Source organism: Acomys russatus, chromosome 30 (genome assembly GCF_903995435.1).
Source record: "Acomys russatus chromosome 30, mAcoRus1.1, whole genome shotgun sequence".
NCBI classification, from domain to species: domain Eukaryota; kingdom Metazoa; phylum Chordata; class Mammalia; order Rodentia; family Muridae; genus Acomys; species Acomys russatus.
The window spans coordinates 21,505,464-21,527,242 of NC_067166.1; the positions used below are offsets into that span (position 1 = coordinate 21,505,464).

The 21,779-nt window shown below is 43.6% G+C and overlaps 2 protein-coding genes across 3 annotated transcripts in view; both read left to right on the forward strand.

Moving 5' to 3' along the window:
- Taf9 (TATA-box binding protein associated factor 9) overlaps nucleotides 1-3,813 on the forward strand; it is a 720,252-nt gene extending 716,439 nt beyond the window's left edge. Inside the window, exons 2-3 of one of the 2 annotated variants that reach the window (XM_051172457.1) lie at nucleotides 2,213-2,241; nucleotides 3,002-3,813. In XM_051172457.1, the coding sequence (XP_051028414.1) occupies nucleotides 3,019-3,813 (795 nt within the window). In that variant the 5' untranslated portion in view covers nucleotides 2,213-2,241; nucleotides 3,002-3,018. Of the gene's footprint in view, nucleotides 1-2,092; nucleotides 2,242-3,001 lie in introns of those variants that run through there. The other variant, XM_051172456.1, reaches the window with a different exon arrangement.
- On the forward strand, nucleotides 530-14,436 carry Ak6 (adenylate kinase 6). Its single transcript, XM_051172282.1, has 5 exons — nucleotides 530-643; nucleotides 2,124-2,241; nucleotides 12,784-12,842; nucleotides 12,942-13,087; nucleotides 14,007-14,436. The coding sequence occupies exons 1-5, from the start codon at nucleotides 530-532 to the stop codon at nucleotides 14,197-14,199; spliced, it is 630 nt and encodes a 209-aa protein (XP_051028239.1). The 3' UTR covers nucleotides 14,200-14,436.
- The last annotated feature ends 7,343 nt before the right edge of the window (nucleotides 14,437-21,779 follow it).

The window sequence follows — 21,779 nt, forward strand, 5'->3', positions numbered from 1 at the left end:
TTTTTCCCCCTCCCCTTTGCTTCTGAGAAACACTTCCCAAAAGGTTTCGGGAAATAGTTTTGGAGGCTTGTGAAGAGATGTGACTGTTAACTTCGTCCAGTTCGTGTCACAGGCTTTGTTGTTGTTTCAGTGTCTGTGGCCGTCTGTGCCTTAAATCGTTCAGATCTGAAGCTGATCGTGGGCGGGGCTCTTCGGGGCTGTAACTGGAGGTATTGAGTTGTAGCGTTTGACAGCATCATAGGCCAGTCGTCCAAAAATGGAATGGCTATAGATGCGAGTCAGTTAATGAGTCATAAGGTTGTTGTCTGTTTTAGTTCTGAGGCTTCAGCCTTTAAGATTCCATAGGAGGAACCTCTTACAGTCTCTGATTTGCATGGTCATCCAGTGTCTTGGCCATTAAGACACTTAAGCTACAGAGTGAGACCTGGTGATGTAGCTCAGTCCTTCCTGGTAGGCATCAGGCCCTGGGTTGGATCCCCAGAACTACCTAAACTGACAGAGAGGATGAGAAGTTGAAGGCCAGCCTGCAATGCACAGCGCCCTGTCTAAAAATGACAAAGCTGGAGCGACAGAATCTGTAGATTCCAGTAGAATGAGCATGGTGAATACCGAGTTCACACATGTTGAATCAGAGGTTCAATTGGTGTGTTATAATGAAAATATTATTTTCCTGAGTATAAAGATGTGATTTACCAGGGCTACTTATAATGTTCAAATTGATTTCAATATCATTAAGCTTGAATAGCTGGAATTATGCATTTGATTGTCTTATAGTTATATTAACAAAAGAAAAGCAACGGACAGCATATAGTTTTCATTTATGCAAAATGGTATCTATGTTGGGTATTATATATATGTATATGCACACATTTATGTTTTTTGTCTTTGTTTTGCTTTTCGAGACAGGGTTTCTCTGTGTAGCCTTGGTTGCCCTGGACTCACTATGTAGACCAGGCTGGCCTCGAACTAACAGAGATCCTCCTGCCTCTGCCTCCCAAGTTCTGGGATTAAAGGCTTGCACAACCATGCCCAGCTATACACACATATTTTAAATACATACCAACTAGTACGTTATATCCCTTAGATATACACAGACACATAGAAAGGTGTGCAGTAATTCTCTCTGGGGAAGTTATTAGAGTTAGGGGTAAGTAGTAATAATGAGCTATCTCATACCATTTAAATCTTTTCCACTGAATGATGTAGGTTGAGGCACCTAGTTTTTATTTTTATTTTTTTAATATGCACTGGTGTTTTGCCTGCATATAAGCCTGTGTGAGGGTATACAATCCCTGGAATTGGAGTTACAAGCAGGTGTGAGCTGCTATGTGGGTGCTGGGAGATGAACCCTGGTCCTCCTGAAGAGCAGCAGCCAGTGCTCTTGACCACTGAGCCATCTCTCAAACCCCCCGGAGCCTAACTTTATGCTCGGAAATTTCATAGTCTTGGCAGGAAGAATTGGCATTTTTAAAATTGCTTGTGTTCTACCACTGGAGATTAGGATACAAAGGCTGACAAGCAATATTTCTGGAAAATTTTTGGTTCAGTTTTGTTTTGAGACAAGGTCTCTATGTATCCCTGGGTGTCCTGAAACTATGTAGACCAGGGTGGTCTAGAACTCACAGAAATTCACCTGCCTCTGCACCAGGATTAAATGCATATACCACAATGCCAGGCTTTCTGGAGAATTTTTGTTAGATTGTGGGATATATTTATATATGATTGCTTTTTTTGTTTAGTTTGGTTTTGGTTTTGGTTGACAGGGTTTCTCTGTGTAGCCCTGCCTGTCCTGGACTCACTTTGTCGATCAGGCTGGCCTCTGCCTCCCAAGTGTTGGGATTACAGGCGTCTGCCACCACACCCAGCATATGATTGCTAATTAAGAAAATTTATAGCTGGTTGTGGTTGGGCACTCCTTTAATCCCAGCACTTGGGAGGCAGAGGCAGGTGGATCGTTGTGAGTTCGAGGTCAGTCTGGTCTACAGAGTGAGTCCAGGACAGCCAAGACTACACAGAGAAACCCTGTCTCGAAAAACAAACAATAAAAAAAAAGAAAGAAAAATTTTTACTAGTTAAGAACCATAAAGAGGATGGCAGACATCTAGTAAGTAGTATTTGAGCAGTGTTTTTCTGTGGCTTCTCTTACAGGTACACCAGGGGTTGGGAAAACCACACTGGGAAAAGAGCTTGCATCAAGATCAGGCTTGAAGTACGTTAATGTGGGTGATTTAGCTCGAGAAGGTAAGGGACACTTTGATGTTGGATTTTGTTTTTATGTCAAGTAGTAGAGTGTTAGTACTGCTAAGTGTTCCTAGAGGGTCCCGAAAGCAGAAAGACTCTGGTAGTAAGCAATTTGTGTTCTGCTAGGGACCCAAGAAATAGAAAGCATCATGTGTCTAGTATTATTACATAGTTATTTTGGACATTTTTCCTTCCCTAACCCAAAATAACTAGCATTGTTGTGAACAGTAATAATTGGGACAGTTCTGCGGGGAACTGGATAGATAAGATCTGGATATGAAGAAGAGGGAAAATGCTGTGGATTCAACAAACACAAAGGTTTGGGTGATTTTTAAACATATTTAGGAGACAATATATTAATCGCTCAAGAAGATTATTGTGAACTCAAGCAGTAAGATATTACTGTTAGTTTTAAAAATCACTTTAACTTTGACAGTTGCATGCCCAGGCTCACTGCATATAGTCTAAAGTGGTGGTTTTACTTATTTTTACCCTGTTTTCCCCCAATCTTGTTACTTAACTTATTTGTGTCATCCTTTTTATATTCCACAATCAGAGGAGAAACTCTATATTTAAACAAAGGGAAGTTTAAGTATGCTTAATTAAAGTAAAAAGATTGGTGTTTTGCATTTTAAATATAGTTTTAGGGTTTTGTTTTGTTTTTTTAACACATTTGAAATTTTTAAATTCCTAACCGTTGCTGCTAAAGTAACTATTTCGGTTTGATCTAATTTCCATATTTTTTTTAAATGACCTAAAGTCTGATCACCGGATATCATGGAGTCTGGCAAGATGGCTTCTCCCAAGAGCATGCCGAAAGATGCGCAGATGATGGCACAAATCCTGAAGGATATGGGGATTACAGAATATGAGCCAAGAGTTATAAATCAGATGTTGGAGTTTGCCTTCCGATATGTGACCACAATTCTAGATGATGCTAAGATTTATTCAAGCCATGCTAAGAAAGCTACTGTTGATGCAGATGACGTGCGATTGGCAATTCAGTGCCGAGCTGATCAGTCTTTCACTTCTCCTCCCCCGAGAGATTTTTTGTTAGATATTGCAAGACAAAGAAATCAAACTCCCTTGCCGTTGATCAAGCCTTATTCAGGTCCTAGATTGCCACCTGATAGGTATTGCTTAACTGCTCCAAACTATAGGCTTAAGTCTTTACAAAAGAAGGCACCTCCTCCTGCAGGAAGAATAACAGTTCCACGGTTAAGTGTAGGTTCAGTTTCTAGCAGACCAAGTACTCCCACACTAGGCACACCAACTCCACAGACCATGTCTGTTTCCACTAAAGTAGGCACTCCAATGTCCCTCACAGGGCAGAGGTTTACAGTGCAGATGCCTGCCTCTCAGTCCCCTGCTGTAAAGGCTGCAATTCCTGCAACATCAGCAGTTCAGAATGTTCTCATTAATCCATCATTGATTGGGTCCAAAAACATTCTTATTACTACTAACATGGTATCACAAAATACAGCCAATGAGTCGGCAAATGCACTGAAAAGAAAACGTGAAGATGATGACGATGACGACGACGACGACGATGATGACTATGATAATTTGTAACCTAGCCTTGATGCATGTAACGTGTACACCTGGTCTTGAGTCCACTGTACTAAAATTGAACAAGCATGTTAGATGTTTTAAAGCTGTATTTTAGAAAATAGTATTTAGTAAGTATACTTACTATGCTTTTTGGTTGAAATGTTCAGTTTTAATAGAGCTAGTAATGGTTTTTTTCATCAACCGTTATGCATAAAAAATAAAATTGTCATTTATCAATATGATGCTTGGTACTTTGGCAATTATGTTCAAAAACGGTTTCCCACTCAGCTTGAAATTGTTACAGCCTTTGTTATTACATCTCCTATACTACCTACCTCTAATGTCCTCAGATGTTTATCTGTTTTGAGGCAGGGTCTCCATGTAGTACTGGCTTTCCTCAAACTCAGCATGCTAGCCAGGCCAGCCTTGGACTCTGAGAGATCCTCCTGCTTCTGTCTCCTGAGTGCTGGGATTAAAGGTGCATCAGCACACCAACTAGATACTTATTTTAGAGTCTCTTGTGTGCATTAAGAAAATACTCTTGGGGCATTTTCTCTGATTTATATAACTGTCGCACCTATTTGGACAAGATTTCTTCATATAATTAAACTATATTTCATTTATATGCTTAGATTTAACTTCCTCAGTGGCCTAATTTCTCAGTTCCTTTTTGTTGGTTTTTTGTTTTAGTTTCTGTTTTATGTATAGGAGTGGGTTGGTTTGCTTTGGTTTTTTTGAGATAGGGTTTCTCTGTGTAGCCTTAGCTGTCCTGGAGCTCACTGTGTAGACCAGGCTAGCAACAAACTCAGCATTTAGAGATGAGCCTGCCTCTGCCTCCAGTGCTGGGAATAAAGGTGTGTGCCACCACTACCTGACCCCCACCCCTTTTTAAAATAGTATTCCTTTGGTTATAGTTAATCTTTAGTGGGTTTTCCCCAATTTTTTAATGTATATGGGGTTTTCTGCCGGTATGTGAATGCACAGAGCGTGTGTGTGTGTGTGTGTGTGTGTGTGTGTGTGTCTGTGTGTGTGTGTGTGTGTGTGTGTGTGTGTGTGTGTGTGTGTGTGTGTGTGTGTGTGTGTCTGTGTAGTCATAGCTGGCTGTAAGGTACCAGGTGGTGCCGAGAATTGAACCCACCTCCTGTGAGAGTGGCCAGTACTCTTAGCCATTGGTCCTCCTCTCCACCCCAGTCTCACTTTTAAAAGTTAAAATCCCTGTTTTAGCTCAAGTGATTCTTACTGAACTGTTCAGTAGCTTGGGTGTATAAGAATGCTTATTTTATCCTGTTTTTCCTGCCACAGATTACTATGCACTTGTTCTTTCTCATATACAGTTGTTTTAGTGCTATTAGCATCTTTAATTTTCCTGTCCTTGGTTTAGGAGTCTTTAGCCCAATAAAGGCTAACTCCAGGGGACACATAGACACGGCAGAATAAACAGCAGGGTATTTAATTCATTTCAAATAGAAGCAGGTCCTTAAATACATGCTAAGCATACCCAACCACAGAGCTACTTGCCCAGTAGTCAGAATCTTGGTTTGTCTCTTAGCTTGGAGCTGGCAAGCCCATGCTATGTATTTACCTGAGCTAAGGAATAACCCTGCAGAACCTCAAGTATTAACTGAAACTAAGGAGATTCCTCTTTGAGACTGTGGCAGCCATCTTGTAATCCTTTCCCTCCTTCTGGTACTGCCTTTCACTCGGGACTAATCACCCTCATGCTAATATCTCAGATGTGTAATTTAGAAGCTTAGTTTCTAGACACCTGCATTACTGTAACTTCTAAGCACACATCTCCAAATTATATTTAAGGAGCATGCTCTGAAATCATTCTTGATTGTATTACCACCCGATTCTAACTTCCCACACATGTACATATACTCTCTCTGCACAGTTCTGCTTGGTCTCTAACTTCTGGTGGTTTCTCTGGAGGGAAAAAATCTAAGAATTACTCCTTTCTCATCTTGGCCATTATGACTGTGCATAGAAAATTTTTTAACGTTACTTATTTTTGTATACATGAATTGGTATAAGCTTGCCATGGCACACATGGAGGTCAGAGGACAACTTGCAGAGGTCAGTTCTCACCTTCCATCATGTGAGCCCTCAGCATCAAACTAAGATGGTAAGATAGCAAAGACCTTGACTTGCTGAGCCATTTCTCTGGCCTGTTTTGTTTGGAGCAAGGTCTCGTGTAGCTTAGGCTGCCTGGAACTCAGTACATAGCCAGAGATAGCCCTGAAGTGCTGATGCTTCTGCCTGTACTTCCTTAGTGCAGTTATAAGTATGCAACCCTGGCTAGAGAGATGGCTCAGAGGTTAAGAACACTGTCTGTTCTTCCAAAGGTCCTGAGTTCAATACCCAGCAAGCACATGGTGGCTCATAAGTGTGCAACCCCACAACTGGTTTATTTAGTGCTGGGTTCATATTCAGGGTATGGTGAGAAGTTCGCTCAGTCTCCAGTATCTCTCACCTCTGCCTCCCTGGTGACACTATTCATCGGTGTTATAAAAAAGATGAGAATGCCGAGAGAGTGGCAGGAGTGAAACGGTGGTGTGGCCTTTTGGGAAGGAGAGAGTCCGTGCCTTCTTAGCTTGCCCTTCCCCTCTATTTTAGCCGTTCTCTCCCTCTCCCATTCAGTGTACCCACAGTATACTTCTCCCACACACTGGGAAACTTTTTGATTATTTTTTGTTTTTCGAGACAGGGTCTCTCCGTGTGGACCAGGCTGGCCTTGAACTCAGTGATCCACCTGCCTCTGCCTCCCGAGTGCTGGGATTAAAGGTGTGTGCCACCGGGCCCCGCAAGTTTGTGCATCTTTACCTATAGTTTCTTCATAAAACTTAGCTTAGGAAATTGATGTTCTGATCTTTTACCTAACTTAATGAGATGAAGCTTTTTGACCTTTGCCTTATCAAGATCATTCGTATGAACATATAGAATATAGCTTCTTAATGTCCTAAACTGTATACATTTTCTTTTGAAATTTTCTTAATAAGATTCATCACATTACATCCTGATTGTTACCCCTTCTTTTGAAATTTGAAGTGAACCTTAAAGTCCATCTCTACTGTCACAGCTCTCAGTACAGGCTGTCGTCACTGATTGCCAAGAACTCTGAAGTCGCCTTGATAAAGGGTCCCTGTGCTTTCAGATTTGGCTGCTCCAGTTCACTCACTGTCTACCCAGAAAACAAAATGATCTTTTAAAACAAGAAGTGAATCACCTTATTTCATCTTTAATATACCTTAGTGACTTTCCTCTTTTTTGACCTAAACTCTGAACAGTCTTGATGGCCTTTTTGATTCAATGTCAGCTTGCTTAAGCCCTTACAGCTATTTTCTAATTGTTCTCAGAGACTCACCCTCCCTCCCTCCCTCCTGCCCCGGTCTCGTTTGTTTTTCTTGCTCTCTTTGGTTAAAATAGTCTCCGCAGCTCTCTCGACCCCTTCTCCATCTGCTACTTCAAATCTCTGCCTAGATGTGATGTCCTCTCTAGGAGCCGGGGAGATAGCTCAGTAGGAAAGAACTTTACTCTGCAGGCACCAGGTAAAAAGCAGGGTGTTGGTGCTTGTGCCTGTAACCTCTCTGTTGGTGGGTGTAGACAGGAGGTCCTGAGAGCTTCATTTAGTGAGAAGCCCTGTCTTGAGGCAGAGGGCTAATAGCGGTAAAGAAAGGCATCCAGTGTCCTGATCTCCGCAAAGAACCCAGTGCATTCCTGTGCATACAACGCGCACACGGATACACACACACTTCTGAGCCTCCCCTAACATCTTGAAGTTATGCTCAGTACCATCCAGTTCTTCCCCTGGCAACACAAGCCAATTTTCAGACTTACTTGTCACCTCCAGTTAAAAATTGTTTTGAGGGAAGGGACTGTACTATTTTGTCTTTATATTCTAGTCACTAGCGTCCTTACTATCCCTTTAGTCACCGAGGACATGGTGTTTGGTACAAGTGTCTTTGAAATGAGTATTTGAAAGTTTGCATTGCGCACTTTCATTAAAATATGTTGGCATGATTGGAAATATCCTTCATCAGCTGGGTGGTAGGGGGGCACACCTTTAATCCCAGCAGAGGCAGGTGGATATCTGAGTTCAAGGATATCCTGATCTACACAGAGAAACCCTGTCTTGAAAAAAAACAAAACAAAAAAATCCTTCATTTTGGAGGCCAATAAGAGGGCTCATCAGGTAAAATCACAAGTGTGAAGACAAAAGTGCTTTGATCCCTACATATTATTCTACACATATGTATACATGTAAGAAAATGTAAAACCTAATTTCTGCATCCCAGGAGGCTAGGGAGATGCTCAGATGTTAGGAGCCCTGGCTGGTCTTCCTGGGGACACAGGCTTGATCCTCAGCGCTCACACACAGCTCACAAGTGAGACTGCAGTTCCGGGGGCTCCATCACCACCTGGCCTCTGGACACCAGGGATGCATGTGGTTCACAGACATACATGGAGGCAAAACATACATACACATTAAATCTTTAAAACAAACATCACAGTAAAGATTCTAAATCTAAGGGTTAAGTTTGCTACATATATCCATTTTGGTTAGCATATAATTTTTTTAATATGTTTATCTGCATGGGTGTTTTACTGTATGTAAAGTCTATGCACCATTGTGCATGCCTGGTACCCATGGAGGCCAGGAGAGGGCCTTGGATAGAGATGAAGTCAATAGGAAGATAAGATTTCTGCTTATCAAACTTGTCTTTGGTTTTTTGTTTTTGTTTAGTTTTGTTTTGTTTTTGTTTTTTGAGACAAGGTCCCTCTGTGTTAGCCTTGGCTGTCCTGGAGTCACTTTGTAGACCAGGCTGGCCTCGAACTCACAGCGATCCACCTGCCTCTGCCTCCCGAGTGCTAGGATTACAGGTGTGCGCCACCACGCCCGGCTCAAACTTGTCTTTGTTATGAGCCCCAAAGTTACAGACCCCTTATTCTAGAAAAATAAGCTCTGTCAGCAGGGCAGGGGTACAGATCACCTTGAGTTCCAGGACGGCCAGGGCTACACAGACAAACCCTGCCTAGGGTCAGGGAGAGAGGAATACATTGTTGTCTGACCCTGCCAGTTCTGAGTGGTTGTCTGCTTTGTGTCATAGCAGAAAAATCAGGTAAAAACAACAACTACAAAAAACAGCTGGGTGTGGTAGTGCGTGTCTCACTCTAGAGGCAGAGGCAGATGCCTCAAAAAAAAAAAAAAAAAAAAAAAAAAAAAAGATTACAAACAATATAAAACAGCATTGCTTCTATACCACATAGGATGGAGTAGTGTTTGGTGATTAATTAATGTGATTAATTTGGTTAATAGGCAAGACACTTGAGTGACCCAGGAGAACGTCCTGAATTCTTTTGGGTAAAACTGTCCACTCTTAAAATGAGAATGAAGAGTTCAGTCCCTCCGTGCATTACAAACATGAACTAGATGAAAAAGTATGTCAGGATATAAGAAGAAATTGACTAGTGATGTTTTTATTCTAGCTATGACTGTTAACATCTGCCAGGCATGGTGGCGTACTCCTTCAATCCCAGCACTGGGGAGGCCAAGGCAGGTAGATTTCTATGAGTTCGAGGCCAGCCTGGTCTACAAAGCAAGTTCCAGGACAGGCAGGGCTGTTATACAGAGAAACCCTGTCTCGAAAAACAAACAAAAAGAATGTTATCATCAAGGAAGGAAAATACCAATGAGAGGGAACTGTGACACAACATACCGTGTACATCTCTGTGTGCTTACAGATAATGCAAAGTGTAGTTCATTCCTGCACAATTCCTCTCAAATTCCATTTGTTCTAGCTTGAATCTGCAATGTCCTCCATAGGCTCACATATTGTGAGTTTGCTTGAGATGGGGATCTCACTATGTAGCCCTGGCTAGCCTAGAACTTACTTTATAGACCAAGCTGGCCTCAGACTCACAGCCAACTGTCTCTGCCTCTGGAGTACTGGACTTGAAGGTGTACGTCACCATACTCAACTGTTTTAGATGAAAAATAGTAATTATTTTATGATTTTAATTATGTGTGTCTGTCTGTGTGTGTATGTGTCTGTACATGTGAGTACAGGGGCCCACAGAGGCCAGAAGTATTGGATCTCCTGAAGGTGGAGTTTCAGGTGGTTGGTTGTAAGCTGCCCCGTGTGGATGTTGGAATCCATTCAGGTCCTCTGCAGGAGCAGTGCATGCTCTTAACCAGCCCCAGAGGATAACATCCCATGTGGTGACACTAGGAGTTTGTGAAACTTGTAGGAGGTAGGCCTTGCTGGTAGAGGTGCTGGGGCTATCCTTGACAGTTATGACTTCCCCTCTACTTCCTGGGTTGTCACCATGTGAAGTGGTGGCAGCTGCAAGCTCACACCACCTGGGCCTGAAGCAGCTTGGTCATACCGTCCCTGCCACAAGGGCTGACATCTGAAATCCTGAGTCAAACCCTTTCTCCTGCTGTCAGGCGTTTTGTCAGTTAGGTCTCAAACCCAGGGACAAATGGCTAACTCAGGTGCCTGTTGGACATACCAAAGTGGAGCTGGTCTCCAGGTTCTCCCAACATCCCTCAGTCCCTACCTGTTACAGGTTCTTCAGTAGCCATTTGTCCAGGGATTGAGACCTAACCGTCACAGCAATGAGAAAGGTGACCGCCACAATATTGAAGTTCCTAATCACCACATCCTCTTGCTGCTGCGGTTGATGCCTTGGACGCCTTGTTTCACGTGACTGATGATGCCCTGACAGCACTTGGTGGTGACTTATGAGTTGGTTCACAGTTGGCAATGGAAGCAGCATTGCTGTTTATCAGGTCTTCCACACCAAGGCAGTTTAGTTTCCTAGGCTGATGTGTCTGCTAACAGCGTTTGTCACACCAGGTGCAAGAGAATTTCACCCTCCAATTAATTTCAATCTGTAACAAAATATAAGAGGAAATAGGTAAGAAATGAAGTGTATATCATGTCCTTGCAGTGGCTGAAGTATAGTTAATCGAGCTTGTAGTGAGGGTGAGACTGTCTTACCCCTTAAAAGAAAACTTCTTCTGAAACTAGCTGTGAGTTGTTGAAAGTTCTAATGTTAAATTTAATCCCTACCTTTTCTTTTCCTACTTCAGTGGTAGGAAGCAAACACAGAGCACACGTTAGGCAGGCGTTCTACCATTGAGCTCTATTCCTGACAGCCCTAATTTGTCTTCTCTGTAATTTTGCCTATCGCTTTGGTTGTTTTTGTTTTGAGACGGTCTCAACTGGCCTATAACTTCCTTTGTACTTTGAACTCTGATTATCCTGAGTGCTTGGATTATAGGCATGTGGTACCATGCCTGATTTACTTATTGCTGGCAGTCAAACCTAAGGCTTTATGTGCAGCTAGAAGAGAGTGTCAGACCCCTTGGGACCTGGAGTTACAGATAGTTGTGCATGTCCATGTGAGCTCTGGGAACTAACCCCACGTCCTCTAAAAGAGCAGCCAGTACTTTAACTGGTGAAGCTATCTCTCAAGCCTCTGCCTTTTAAAATATTTAAATTCATTTGACTATACGTGAGGTTGAACTCAGGGCCTTGTGAGTGCTAGGCAGGACCTGTACCACTAAGCTACAGCCCTAGGTCTAGCCTTCGAGAGGAGTGGTTTTTGGGGTTTCTGAAAAATAAAGATACTGATTCCTCACCCCCATCCTTATGAAAGTGTGAGATCAGGAGGTGGGATTTACTTCCAAAAGAAAGAACCTGAGATTACTTGGAGTAAATTCATATTCTTGACCTTAATCTGGAGCCCAATCTTGGTTCATTTTTTTGGTTTGTTTGAGACAAGGTCTCTCCATGTAGTCATGATGTTATTTTCTTCCACTATAGCCTCATACACTCTGATGTCGTCTATCCCTCCCCCTTTAAAGTTATCTTTATATTTAAATGTTTTATAGAGAGGCTGGAGAGATGACTAGATGTTGAAAATGCACACTACTCTTACAGAGAAGCTCAGCTCCTGCACACATGTTGGGGGCTTACAGTTTCCTATGACTCCAGTTCCAGGGAGATCCAATGGCTCTGGCCTCTGCATGCACCACACTCAACACACATAACTACACACAGACATACCCATAAAGTAAATCTTTTAGCCAGACCTGGTGGCTCAGGCCTTTAGTCCTAACATTTGAGAGGACAGACGGGTAGATCTCTTGAGGTCAAGATCAACCAGAGATATATAGTGAGACCTTGTCTTAAAGGGGGAGAGCATAAACCTTTTATTTAAAAGAAATTATATTTGTGCCAGGTAATGGTAGATCATACCTGTAATCCGGCACTCTGTAGGCAGAGGCAGGCAAATCTTCAAGTTGGAGGCTAGCCTGGTCTACAGAGCAAGTTCTTGGACAGCCAGGGCTACACAGAGAAACCCTGTCTCAAAAAAAAAAAAAATTATGTTTGGGGGTAGAGAAATGACTTAGCAGTTAAGAGCACATTCTGCTCTTGCAGAGGACCAGAGTTAAGTTCCTAGCACCTACCTCGTGCCTTACAGCCAGCAGCCCATAACACCAGTTTCAGGGGTTCAGTGCTTTCTCTGGTCTCTTCAGGAACCTGCACTCAAGTACACACACACACACACACACACACACACACACACACACACACACACACACACACACAAATCTCTTTTTAAAAAATATGTCAAAAGTTTCACATGAACTAGGCATGGTGGCACATGCTGTAATCCTAGCACTCCAGAGGTTGCGATCAGGGGATTCCTAGTTCCGGGCCAGTTGGGCTCCATGGTGAGACCCTGACTCAAAAGCACAAAGCAAACAAAGTAAGTTTCAGATGTGTTGCCACCAGGCTTCCTTCTACATAAGGTTCTGGTTTTAGTGTCGCTCTTTGTGTCTGCTGACTGTGTGGCAGCCATCGTATCGGTGCCCTTTCTTGCATCTGAAAGAATCATCGATGTTTCCTCAACTCTAGAATTAAAAACCAGGGAAAGCGACTTAGGAAACATTAACAGGCTAATGTGACTCTCTTGTAGGGCAGTTTTATGATGGCTATGACGAAGAATACGATTGTCCCATTTTAGATGAAGACAGAGTAAGTATGACTGGACTCACATGCATCTGTGGAGCCTCGTGGGCAATTCATTTCTGTTTCCTTAGGAATGTTCATGTTTTATTTGTTTGTTCATCACAGGTTGTTGATGAGTTAGAGACTCAGATGAGAGAAGGCGGCGTTATTGTCGATTACCATGGTTGTGATTTCTTTCCCGAGCGCTGGTTTCACATAGTTTTTGTGTTGAGAACAGATAATAGTATATTGTACAAGCGACTTGAAACAAGGTAAGGAAAAAGAACCTTTTGATTTTTGTTCTTAAATAATTTTTATTTGGATTCACGAGGTGGGCTGATACTGCTTTATTTCTTCTCTGTAAAGTAATCTATGATATGGTTATACTGAACCAAAGACATTTTTAAGGCACAAGTGAGTACTTTCTGAGTAATGAAATATCTCAACTGAATACCCCCCACCCCCGACAGGGTTTCTCTGTGTAGCGCTAGCTATCCTGGACTCACTGGTCTTGAACTCAGAGATCCATCTGCCTCTCCCTCCCAAGTGCTGGGATTAAAGGCGTGCACCACCACTGTCCAGCTTCTCCTGAAATTTGATTTAATAAAATGTACCAGATATAAACCCCCACATAATTGTGCTTTATCCTCTATACTAGCCTTTCCTAGAAAAAGAGCCAAACAGTAATATTCTTTGTTTAAACACTACCCATTCAAATTGTCCCTATACAAACAATGGGGAAGCTTATGAAAATTAACAAGATATTTTTTGATCTCCCTGATCAAAAAAAAAACCAAAGAACTCAAAAAATAAAAAAACAAAGAAGTCTTTCATACAGATGTTGTTCTGTTTCCTCTAGGTAAAGAGAGTATGAGAAGTTTTTTGTTTTGTTTTGTTTTGTTTTTCGAGACAAGGTTTCTCTGTGATAGCTTTGGCTGTCATAGACTCACTTTGTAGACCAGGCTGACCTCGAACTCACAGTGATCCACCTGCCTCTGCCTCCCAAGTCTGGGATTAAAGGCGTGTGCCACCACGCCCGGCGTGAGAAGTATTTTTATGTAGTTTTTGTTTTGGGTTTTTTGTTTGTTTGTTTGGCTTTTGTGTTGTTTTGTTTCTAGAATTCAGTTTCTAGAATGTTCCCAAAGCTAAATTAATGCCATTATGGTCACTTAACCTCTCTTTGCCTTCTAGGGGTTATAATGAGAAGAAACTACAAGACAATATTCAGTGTGAGATTTTTCAAGTTCTTTATGAAGAAGCCATAGCATCTTACAAAGAAGAAATTGTGCATCAGCTGCCCAGTAATGAACCAGAAGAGCTAGAGGATAATATCAGCCAAATCTCAAAATGGATTGAGCAATGGGTCAAAGATCATAACTCTTAACTTAGAGCCTGGGTAGCCAGCACCACCACAGTACACCCTCTATCCCACATCTTAGGAGGCAGCAGCTGTCTACATAATGAGTTCTAGGCCAGCCAGGGCTGTGTAGTTAAGACTCTGTTTCAAAGAAAAAAAGAAAAAGCCTGGCCACAGTCCAGCCTCCCTTGTCAGTAGCTCTCAGTCCACATAATAGAAGTGCCCAAGGATCAACAGAAGAAAACTGTGTTGTAGCATTAGCTGCTGCCTGGATTTTTTTCTCTATGAGAAAGCTTAAACAATCTCAGATATGAATATAATTTATTAAGGATTGAACCTGAAAATTGTCTTCAAATTCAACTGATAATAAATCTTATCAATGTGTACACATCTTTTAAATTTAATCACTAAAATGGAAAATTAAAGATGCATCATCACTATTGTTTTCCTACCACACCCCCACCCCAAGACAAGGTTTCTCTGTATAGCCCTGGCTGTCCTGGACTCTTATTTGTAGGCCAGGCTGGCCTTGAACTCCCAGAGATCCTCCTGCTTCTGCCTCCCCAAGTGCTGGGATTATAAACGTTCATGGTGTACCCAGCTCAGTATTGCTTTTTTATTTTGGGGGGGGGGGGGGGGGAAAGGATCAGAGGGCTCTCATGAGATGGCTGGGTAAGTGAAAGCATTTGACCCTAAGGCTGAGGACCTGAGTGCAGTGTCTGCATCCCACATGAGGGTAGGAGAGAACCAGCTCCCACAGACGGCCGTCTGAGTTCCGCATGCACTCTGTGGCATGTACACTCGCATACACACACACATACACAAAACAACTGAAAAGTAGATGGCACCATGGATGAAGTGCTCACTGCATAGGCACGAGGACAAGAGTGTGCCTGTGAACCCAGCACTGGGAACAGACAGTCCTGGAACAGCTAGCCAGCTGGACCAACTGGAGTTGGCTAGCGGAGAGGCAGTGTTAAAGAGTGACAAAGACAACTGAGATCACATAACATACCAAAAACAAAACCAAAACTATTGTGGGGAGCCAAGGGAGGCCCAAATGAATGAAGCCTGAGTGAATGTGTACCGTTGACGTGAGCACAGCCATGTCACGGGACCCATAGGAAAGCCTCCCCAGGGCTGAGGCCCAGAGGGACGGCAGCCTCCCTGTCCTTAGTGTAGATGTTGACAGCAGAAAATGTCCCTGTCACTTTCTTCCTGGGGTATCCATGGCCTGGAGACAGCTCTTACTGGAATTTGTCAAGCCTGTCTCCCTGATCCAGCTATAAACCATAAGCCTGTTTATCTGTAACAATTCCACCTGTATGCAGTAACCCGCCTCCCAGCAAACAGCTACTGCGTGGGAGGCTTCTGCACCGCAAAGCCCAGTCCACGTGATGCTCAGCTTTTCTGTCTGTGTGTCATGGCTTCATTCCCTCACCACGCTTAGGTCTTCCTGGAGCTACGCCAGACACTGTAAACAACACTTGTTCTGCATACAGAATTTATTTGGTACAATTTACTGGCCTTTAGCCTCAGGTTACCTCCCTCTAGGAAATAATCCTTGCAGAGATTTTATGCCTATAAAATGTGTATATACAGTTGTTTTGTTTTGTTTTTTAAGTAATCGGGCTGAGAAAATAGCTATCAGTAAAGTGCTTGCCAAGACAAGAGTTTGATTCCCAGAAAAAGGCGCATGTGGTGGCACATGCTTGTAATCCGAGTGCCAGAGGGGGAGACAGGTGGTCCCCTGGGCCTTCTGGCTAGCCTAGCCTACCTCATCAGTTTCAGGCTAAGACGACACTCTGTCTTAAAAATAAAGTGGATGGTGCCCAGGTAATAATGTCCGAGGTTCTCTGGCCTTCATGTGCACCACTACACACATTTAATAGCACAGCATGCCCATGAGGATGATATCATCTTAGAAAATACAGCCCTCAGGCTGGGCTCAGTGGATCGCTGTGAGTTCGAGGCCAGCCTGGTCTACAAAGCGAGTCCAGGACAGCCAAGGCTACACAGAGAAACCTTGTCTCGAAAAACAAAACAAAATTTAGACTTAATAGCCCAGCTGTGGTGGCGCATGCCTTTAATCCCAGCACTTGGGAGGCACAAGAGTGCGGATTGATGTTGGAAGCCACCCTGGTCTACAAAAGGAGAACAGGACAGCCAGAGCTACACAGAGAAACCCTGGAGGGGGTGCAGTTGTTTTGGGGGTATGGCTCAGTGATGGCATATGTTTAGAGGCACAAAGCCTGTCATAGTCACTGTTCTGCTGTGAAGAGACATCATGACTAAGGCAACCTATAAAAGAAAGCATTTGATTGGGAGGCTTGTTTATAGTTTAAGAGTGTGGTGCGTCCATCTCTGACCATCATGGCAGGAAGCATAGCACTGGGGCAGTAGCAGAGAGCTTACATATGATGCACAAGCAGAAGAAAAAGAGATATTAGTTCTGCTATTGGCTGTTGTAACCTCAAAGCCCGCCCCCAGTGACACACCTCCAACAAGGCCACACCTCTTAATCCTTCCAAACCTTGTAGTTCCACCAAACTTTCAAATATATGAGTTTATGGGGGCCATTCTCATCCAGACCACACAAGACAACAGCATACAATCATCAGCACCCCACAAAAGATAAAGTGTACGGTTCACATTTGTTAAAAGAATTCGTGTCGTCGTCCCCCACCCCACCCCCGCCCGGCCCCTCCCAAGTTACAGGACTCCTAATCTCTTAGTTTGAGTTAATCCGTTCTCTGGTGGACATAAGGGTTGCCGAGTTTTACTATCACAAACACATGAATGATAACATAAATTACGATGCCAGGCATCGTAATGAATTCACACAGGCACACCTAGAAGTTCACTAGTTGCAGTGTAGGCAATGGAACCAAGCACAGAAGCTAGGTGACTGCGTGGGGTTTATGTGAAAGACTCCATGCAGGTCAGCAAAGAGGCAGCCGGGCCAAGATAAACTCTATTCTAAGTCACTGCTTTCCTCGTACCTAATTAACTAAGGACAATACAGACTGCCTCCGGAGAAGAATTGAGATGTTCGTTACTGCAAGAGAAAGATCTGATATCCATTTTTTTTAAAAGATGTATTTATTATGTATATTGCTCTGCCAGCATGCACACCTGCACACCAGGGGAGGGCACCAGATCTCATAATAGATGGTTGTGAGCCACCACCTGGTTGCTGGGAATTGAACTCAGGACCTTCGGAAGAGCAGCCAGTGCTCTTAACCTCTGAGCCATCATCTCTCCAGCCCCTGATGTCTATTTCTAAACCAGAGTCATCTTCAAACCTAGCGAAGTGTTTGACAACCGCAAAGCCTTCGATTATTACAAGATGTTTAATACACAATCATTTCAGCAAGGTAATTAAGTTGATCCAGCCTGTTAGATGGGTTAGCGCGAGGTGGGAAATGAACGGGGACAGGTAGGTCTTACTTAGCACCAGGCTAAGTACTCCAGCGCTCACTCTAGCCTACGCTGCCTTCTGGGTTTCTAACTCCAGAAAGCCTAGATTCCAAGATCTGCCTCTCCCGGGAACCTCACCTCCGGCGCATTCTCCTCTTAGTCCCTAACGTCCCAAAGTTGGGACCATTTAACTTTACGTGCACTGACGCTCACCCTGTCCTAGTCCGCTCTAAATCTCAGGCTTTTATTTGTACGTCGGTTGTCCATCCGGCTTTGGAACCGAGGTTGGAGGAGGGCAGCTAACATCCGGTTTCACGCAGGCAGGGACGCTGGGCTCCGGAGGACTGGCGCGCGGCTGGGTCACCAGGACCTGGCGGCCCTTCCTGGTCCCTGGCGGTGGTCGTGCGGTCACGTGGCCTGAGGACGCGCGGCGGTGCGGTGCGGGGTGAGCCACTGAAAGGGCGCGAGGGCTGAGCGCGGCGGCAGGTTAGGTCTTTGGGACGGGTGCGCAGAATGCCGGCGTCAGGCCTGGGCACAGGGAACCCGGGGTGGGGAGGTTCCGGAGCCCGGCTGCGGAGTAGTGGAAACTTCAGGAGGTAGTCAGATTTGCGAACTGGCTCCTTTTCCCGTACAGCCAACCATCAATAGCGTTGTCTGACACTGGAGAATACCGATTTCAAAAACGTAAATGCTGTGCAATATCCTGGTTTCAATATCCTGAAACATAAGGCTACACAGAGAAAGAAAAACAAAACAAAACAAAAAATCCTGAAACGAAAAGGAACGAACCAAAAAGTCCTGGAGAAAAACAGGAAACCCACGGAAGTCTGTGGTTTAATATTACCTGCACCAGTGTTTTTGTCTCGATTTTTGATACATGTAACCTAATGCTAACTTTAGAGAAATTTAAGTGAAAGATGTACAGGTTTTAGTCTTTGCAACTTATTATAAATTTGAATGTATTCTAAAGTTAAACGTTACTCTGTAAATCCCCACAGCAAAGTGACGTGGGCCACACGGTTCACTAAGGAGGCCTTATGTTAGGTTTTTTCCCAGGCGGGACAGGAAGTAGGTAGCTGTTGGATCAACTTGTTTGCTAAAGCGAAGTTGTCAGGCTAGTGGGGGTAGATCCTGCTGGCCTGCGATTTCCCGGTTGGAGTTTGTCCTCTCTCAATTCTTGTCAACAAACATCTTGGAGCATCTGTTAGATGGAGCAAATGTGACACACTCTTTGAAGTAATGGGAGTCACGGGGTGTCTTAGGGCAAAACAGGGCCATCCTTAGATCTGTTTAAAAAGCATTGACTTCTGCAGCGATGTGTAGAGTGGCTTTATTGGCTCAGCCCAGAAGAAGCAACCAGAAATTCAACTAGGAAATTAAAGTGCAAAAGATATGATTTGGGGAGATTTTTGTGAGAGTTAAAGACTTAACAAGTGGCCGGGCGTGGTAGCTCATGCCTGCTAACCCAGAGGCAGAGGCAAGAGGATCGCTGGGAGTTCGAGGCCAGCCTAGTCTACAAAGAGAGTTCCAGGACAGCCAGCGCTACACAGAGAAACCTTGTCTCGAAAAACCAAACCAAAAAAACCCAACAACAACAAAAACAAACAAAACAAACAAACAAACAAAAAAAACCACCTTAACAATTGAAGTCATGAGAGGATCAAAGAGAAAAGAGAGAGAATTGATTGTAAAGTGTTTTCCTTGATGGCTTTGGAGCATAGATGGATGACACATTTGAGAAAATAGAGAGCTCCTGAAAAGACCTGGGTTGGGGTGAGATAATGAACGTGTTTTGAGTTGTATTTGAATTCCTGGCAGAGTGTTCAGCTGGAAATGTGTGTTTAAGAGTGAAGAGCCAGGCCTGTATCCCAGCCTGGTCTACAAAGCGAATCCAGCATAGCCAAAGCTACACAGAGAATCCCTGTCTCGAGAAACCAAAAAGAAAGAAAATCAACACCAAAATAGATAAAACTGGTATGCAAATCTTCCTTTTCTTGGAGGATTCAATCTTACTTTGTAGCCCGGGTTGGTCTCAACTGCAATCCTTCTTCCTCGGCCTCTTGAATTGGTTGTATACTACCATGTCGGCTTAACACTCAAATTCAGATTATTTATTTGATTGCTGTAACTTATCTCAGATATACCCATGGTGCTTCAAATGACCCCATCCAGTCTTTATACCTAAACTTATTTTGGAACCAGTGACTCAAATCAGGATCAGAGATCTGAAGTTATGAAATCTGAGCTCAGACTCCTGAGGCAGCGCTTGCTCAATTCTACAGCTTGCTGTTTCCCTGATGAATATCAGACATAGTAAACTCACTGGAAGGTTTGTGATTCTAAGAAGTAATGTGTCCCAAAAAGTCAACTTTGATTCTTACAATCACATATGAATACCACACACCCAATACTCATCAGAGGTACATTTAAAAAAAAAAAAAATTAGAGCTGGGCAGTGGTGGCGCACACCTTTAATCCTAGCACTCGGGAAGCAGAGGCAGGTGGATCTTTGAGCTTGAGGCCAGCCTGGTCTATATAGTGAGGTGTTCCAGGACAGCCAGAGTTATGTAATAAAGAAATCCTGTCTTAAAAAGAAAGAAAAAGGCCAGGTGGTGGTGGCACACGCCTTTAATCCCAGCACTTAGGAGGCAGAGGCAGGTGGATCTCCGTGAGTTTGAGGCCAGCCTGGACTACAGAGCAAGTTCCAAGACAGCCAGAGCTGTTACACAGAGAGACCCTGTCTCAGAGGAAAAAGAAAAAAGAAAAGAAAAGAAAGAAAGAAAAAAGAAAAAAAAAAAAAAGACTATTCCATAGCCACTCCCAATTTCCCAGTGATCTTTGGGATCAATCTATTAGCTGTCACTGACCTACATAAATGGCTTATAGCCTGGAAGGTTCACAGTAATCCAGTTAGTTACTCTGGCCATCAAGCAGGTCACCACTACATTTTTTGCTGGCATACTGAGTGCTGACCCTAGGGCCTTGTGCATGCTAGGCAAGTGCTCTGGCACTGAACTTCCCCAGCCCTGCTAGCTGTCACTGGACATCAGTTTTAACTGGATCTCATGTAGCATCTGCCTCTTTGTTAGTGTAAGCTCTGGCCTTTGCCCCTATTCTTGCTGGTACACCAGATGCAATAAATGCACTATAGAGTTTCTGTTGTGTTTTTGGCGTTGGTTGGTTGGTTGGTTGGTTGGTTGGTTGGTTTTGGGAGACAAGATCTTGCCATTTAGCCCAGGCTGTGCTGGATCTCACTATGTAGCCCAGGCTATGCTGGACCTCACTATGTAGCCCAGGCTATGCTGGACCTCACTATGTAGCCCAGGCTATGCTGGACCTCACTATGTAGCCCAGGCTATGCTGGACCTCACTATGTAGCCCATGCTGGTCTCAAATGTGTGATCCTCCTACTTTAGGCTCCCAGGCAGCGGGACCACAAGTGTGCACCCCGTTGTGTTGTGTTTTGTTATTCCTGATTGTGTTTTATAAAAAGGCTGCAGTGCAGTCCAAGCTGCCTTAAAGTTTATGACTCCCCTGCTTTCACTTCTGAATGCTGAGAATACAAGTGTTCTGCACCATACCTGGCTAGTGGATTAAGTTCATTGCTGAATATCCACTCGAATGGTCATTCTTAGAGATGGACACTTGGATTATTTCTAGTTTTTGGAAGAATTATTTTCTCTATGTATCTATGTGTGTGTGAGTGTGTGCAGGTCTGCAGGTTTGTGTAACTGTTTGTTTTTCAAAAGATTTATTTATTTACTTATTTATTTTTGGTTTTTCGAGACAGGGTTTCTCTGTGTAGCCTTGGCTGTCCTGGACTCACTCTGTAGACCAGGCTGGCCTTGAACTCACAGTGATCCACCTGCTTCTGCCTCCCAAGTGCTGGGATTAAAGGCGTGCACCACCACTGCCCGGCTAAAAGATTTGTTTATTAAGTATACAGTTAGGAGGGCACCAGATCTCACTATAGATGGTTATGAGCCACCATGGGAATTGAACTCAGGACCTTTGGAAGAGCAGTCAGTGCTCTTAATTTCTGAGCCATCTCTCCGGCCCCAGCATCTGGTTTTAATAATGAAAAATAAGATAGCAATATTAGCAAAAAGCCCAAGACTGATTCCGTTTGTTTGGAAATCCTGGTAAGCATCTGCTTAAGCAGCAGGAAATTTCTATTTCCATCCTCA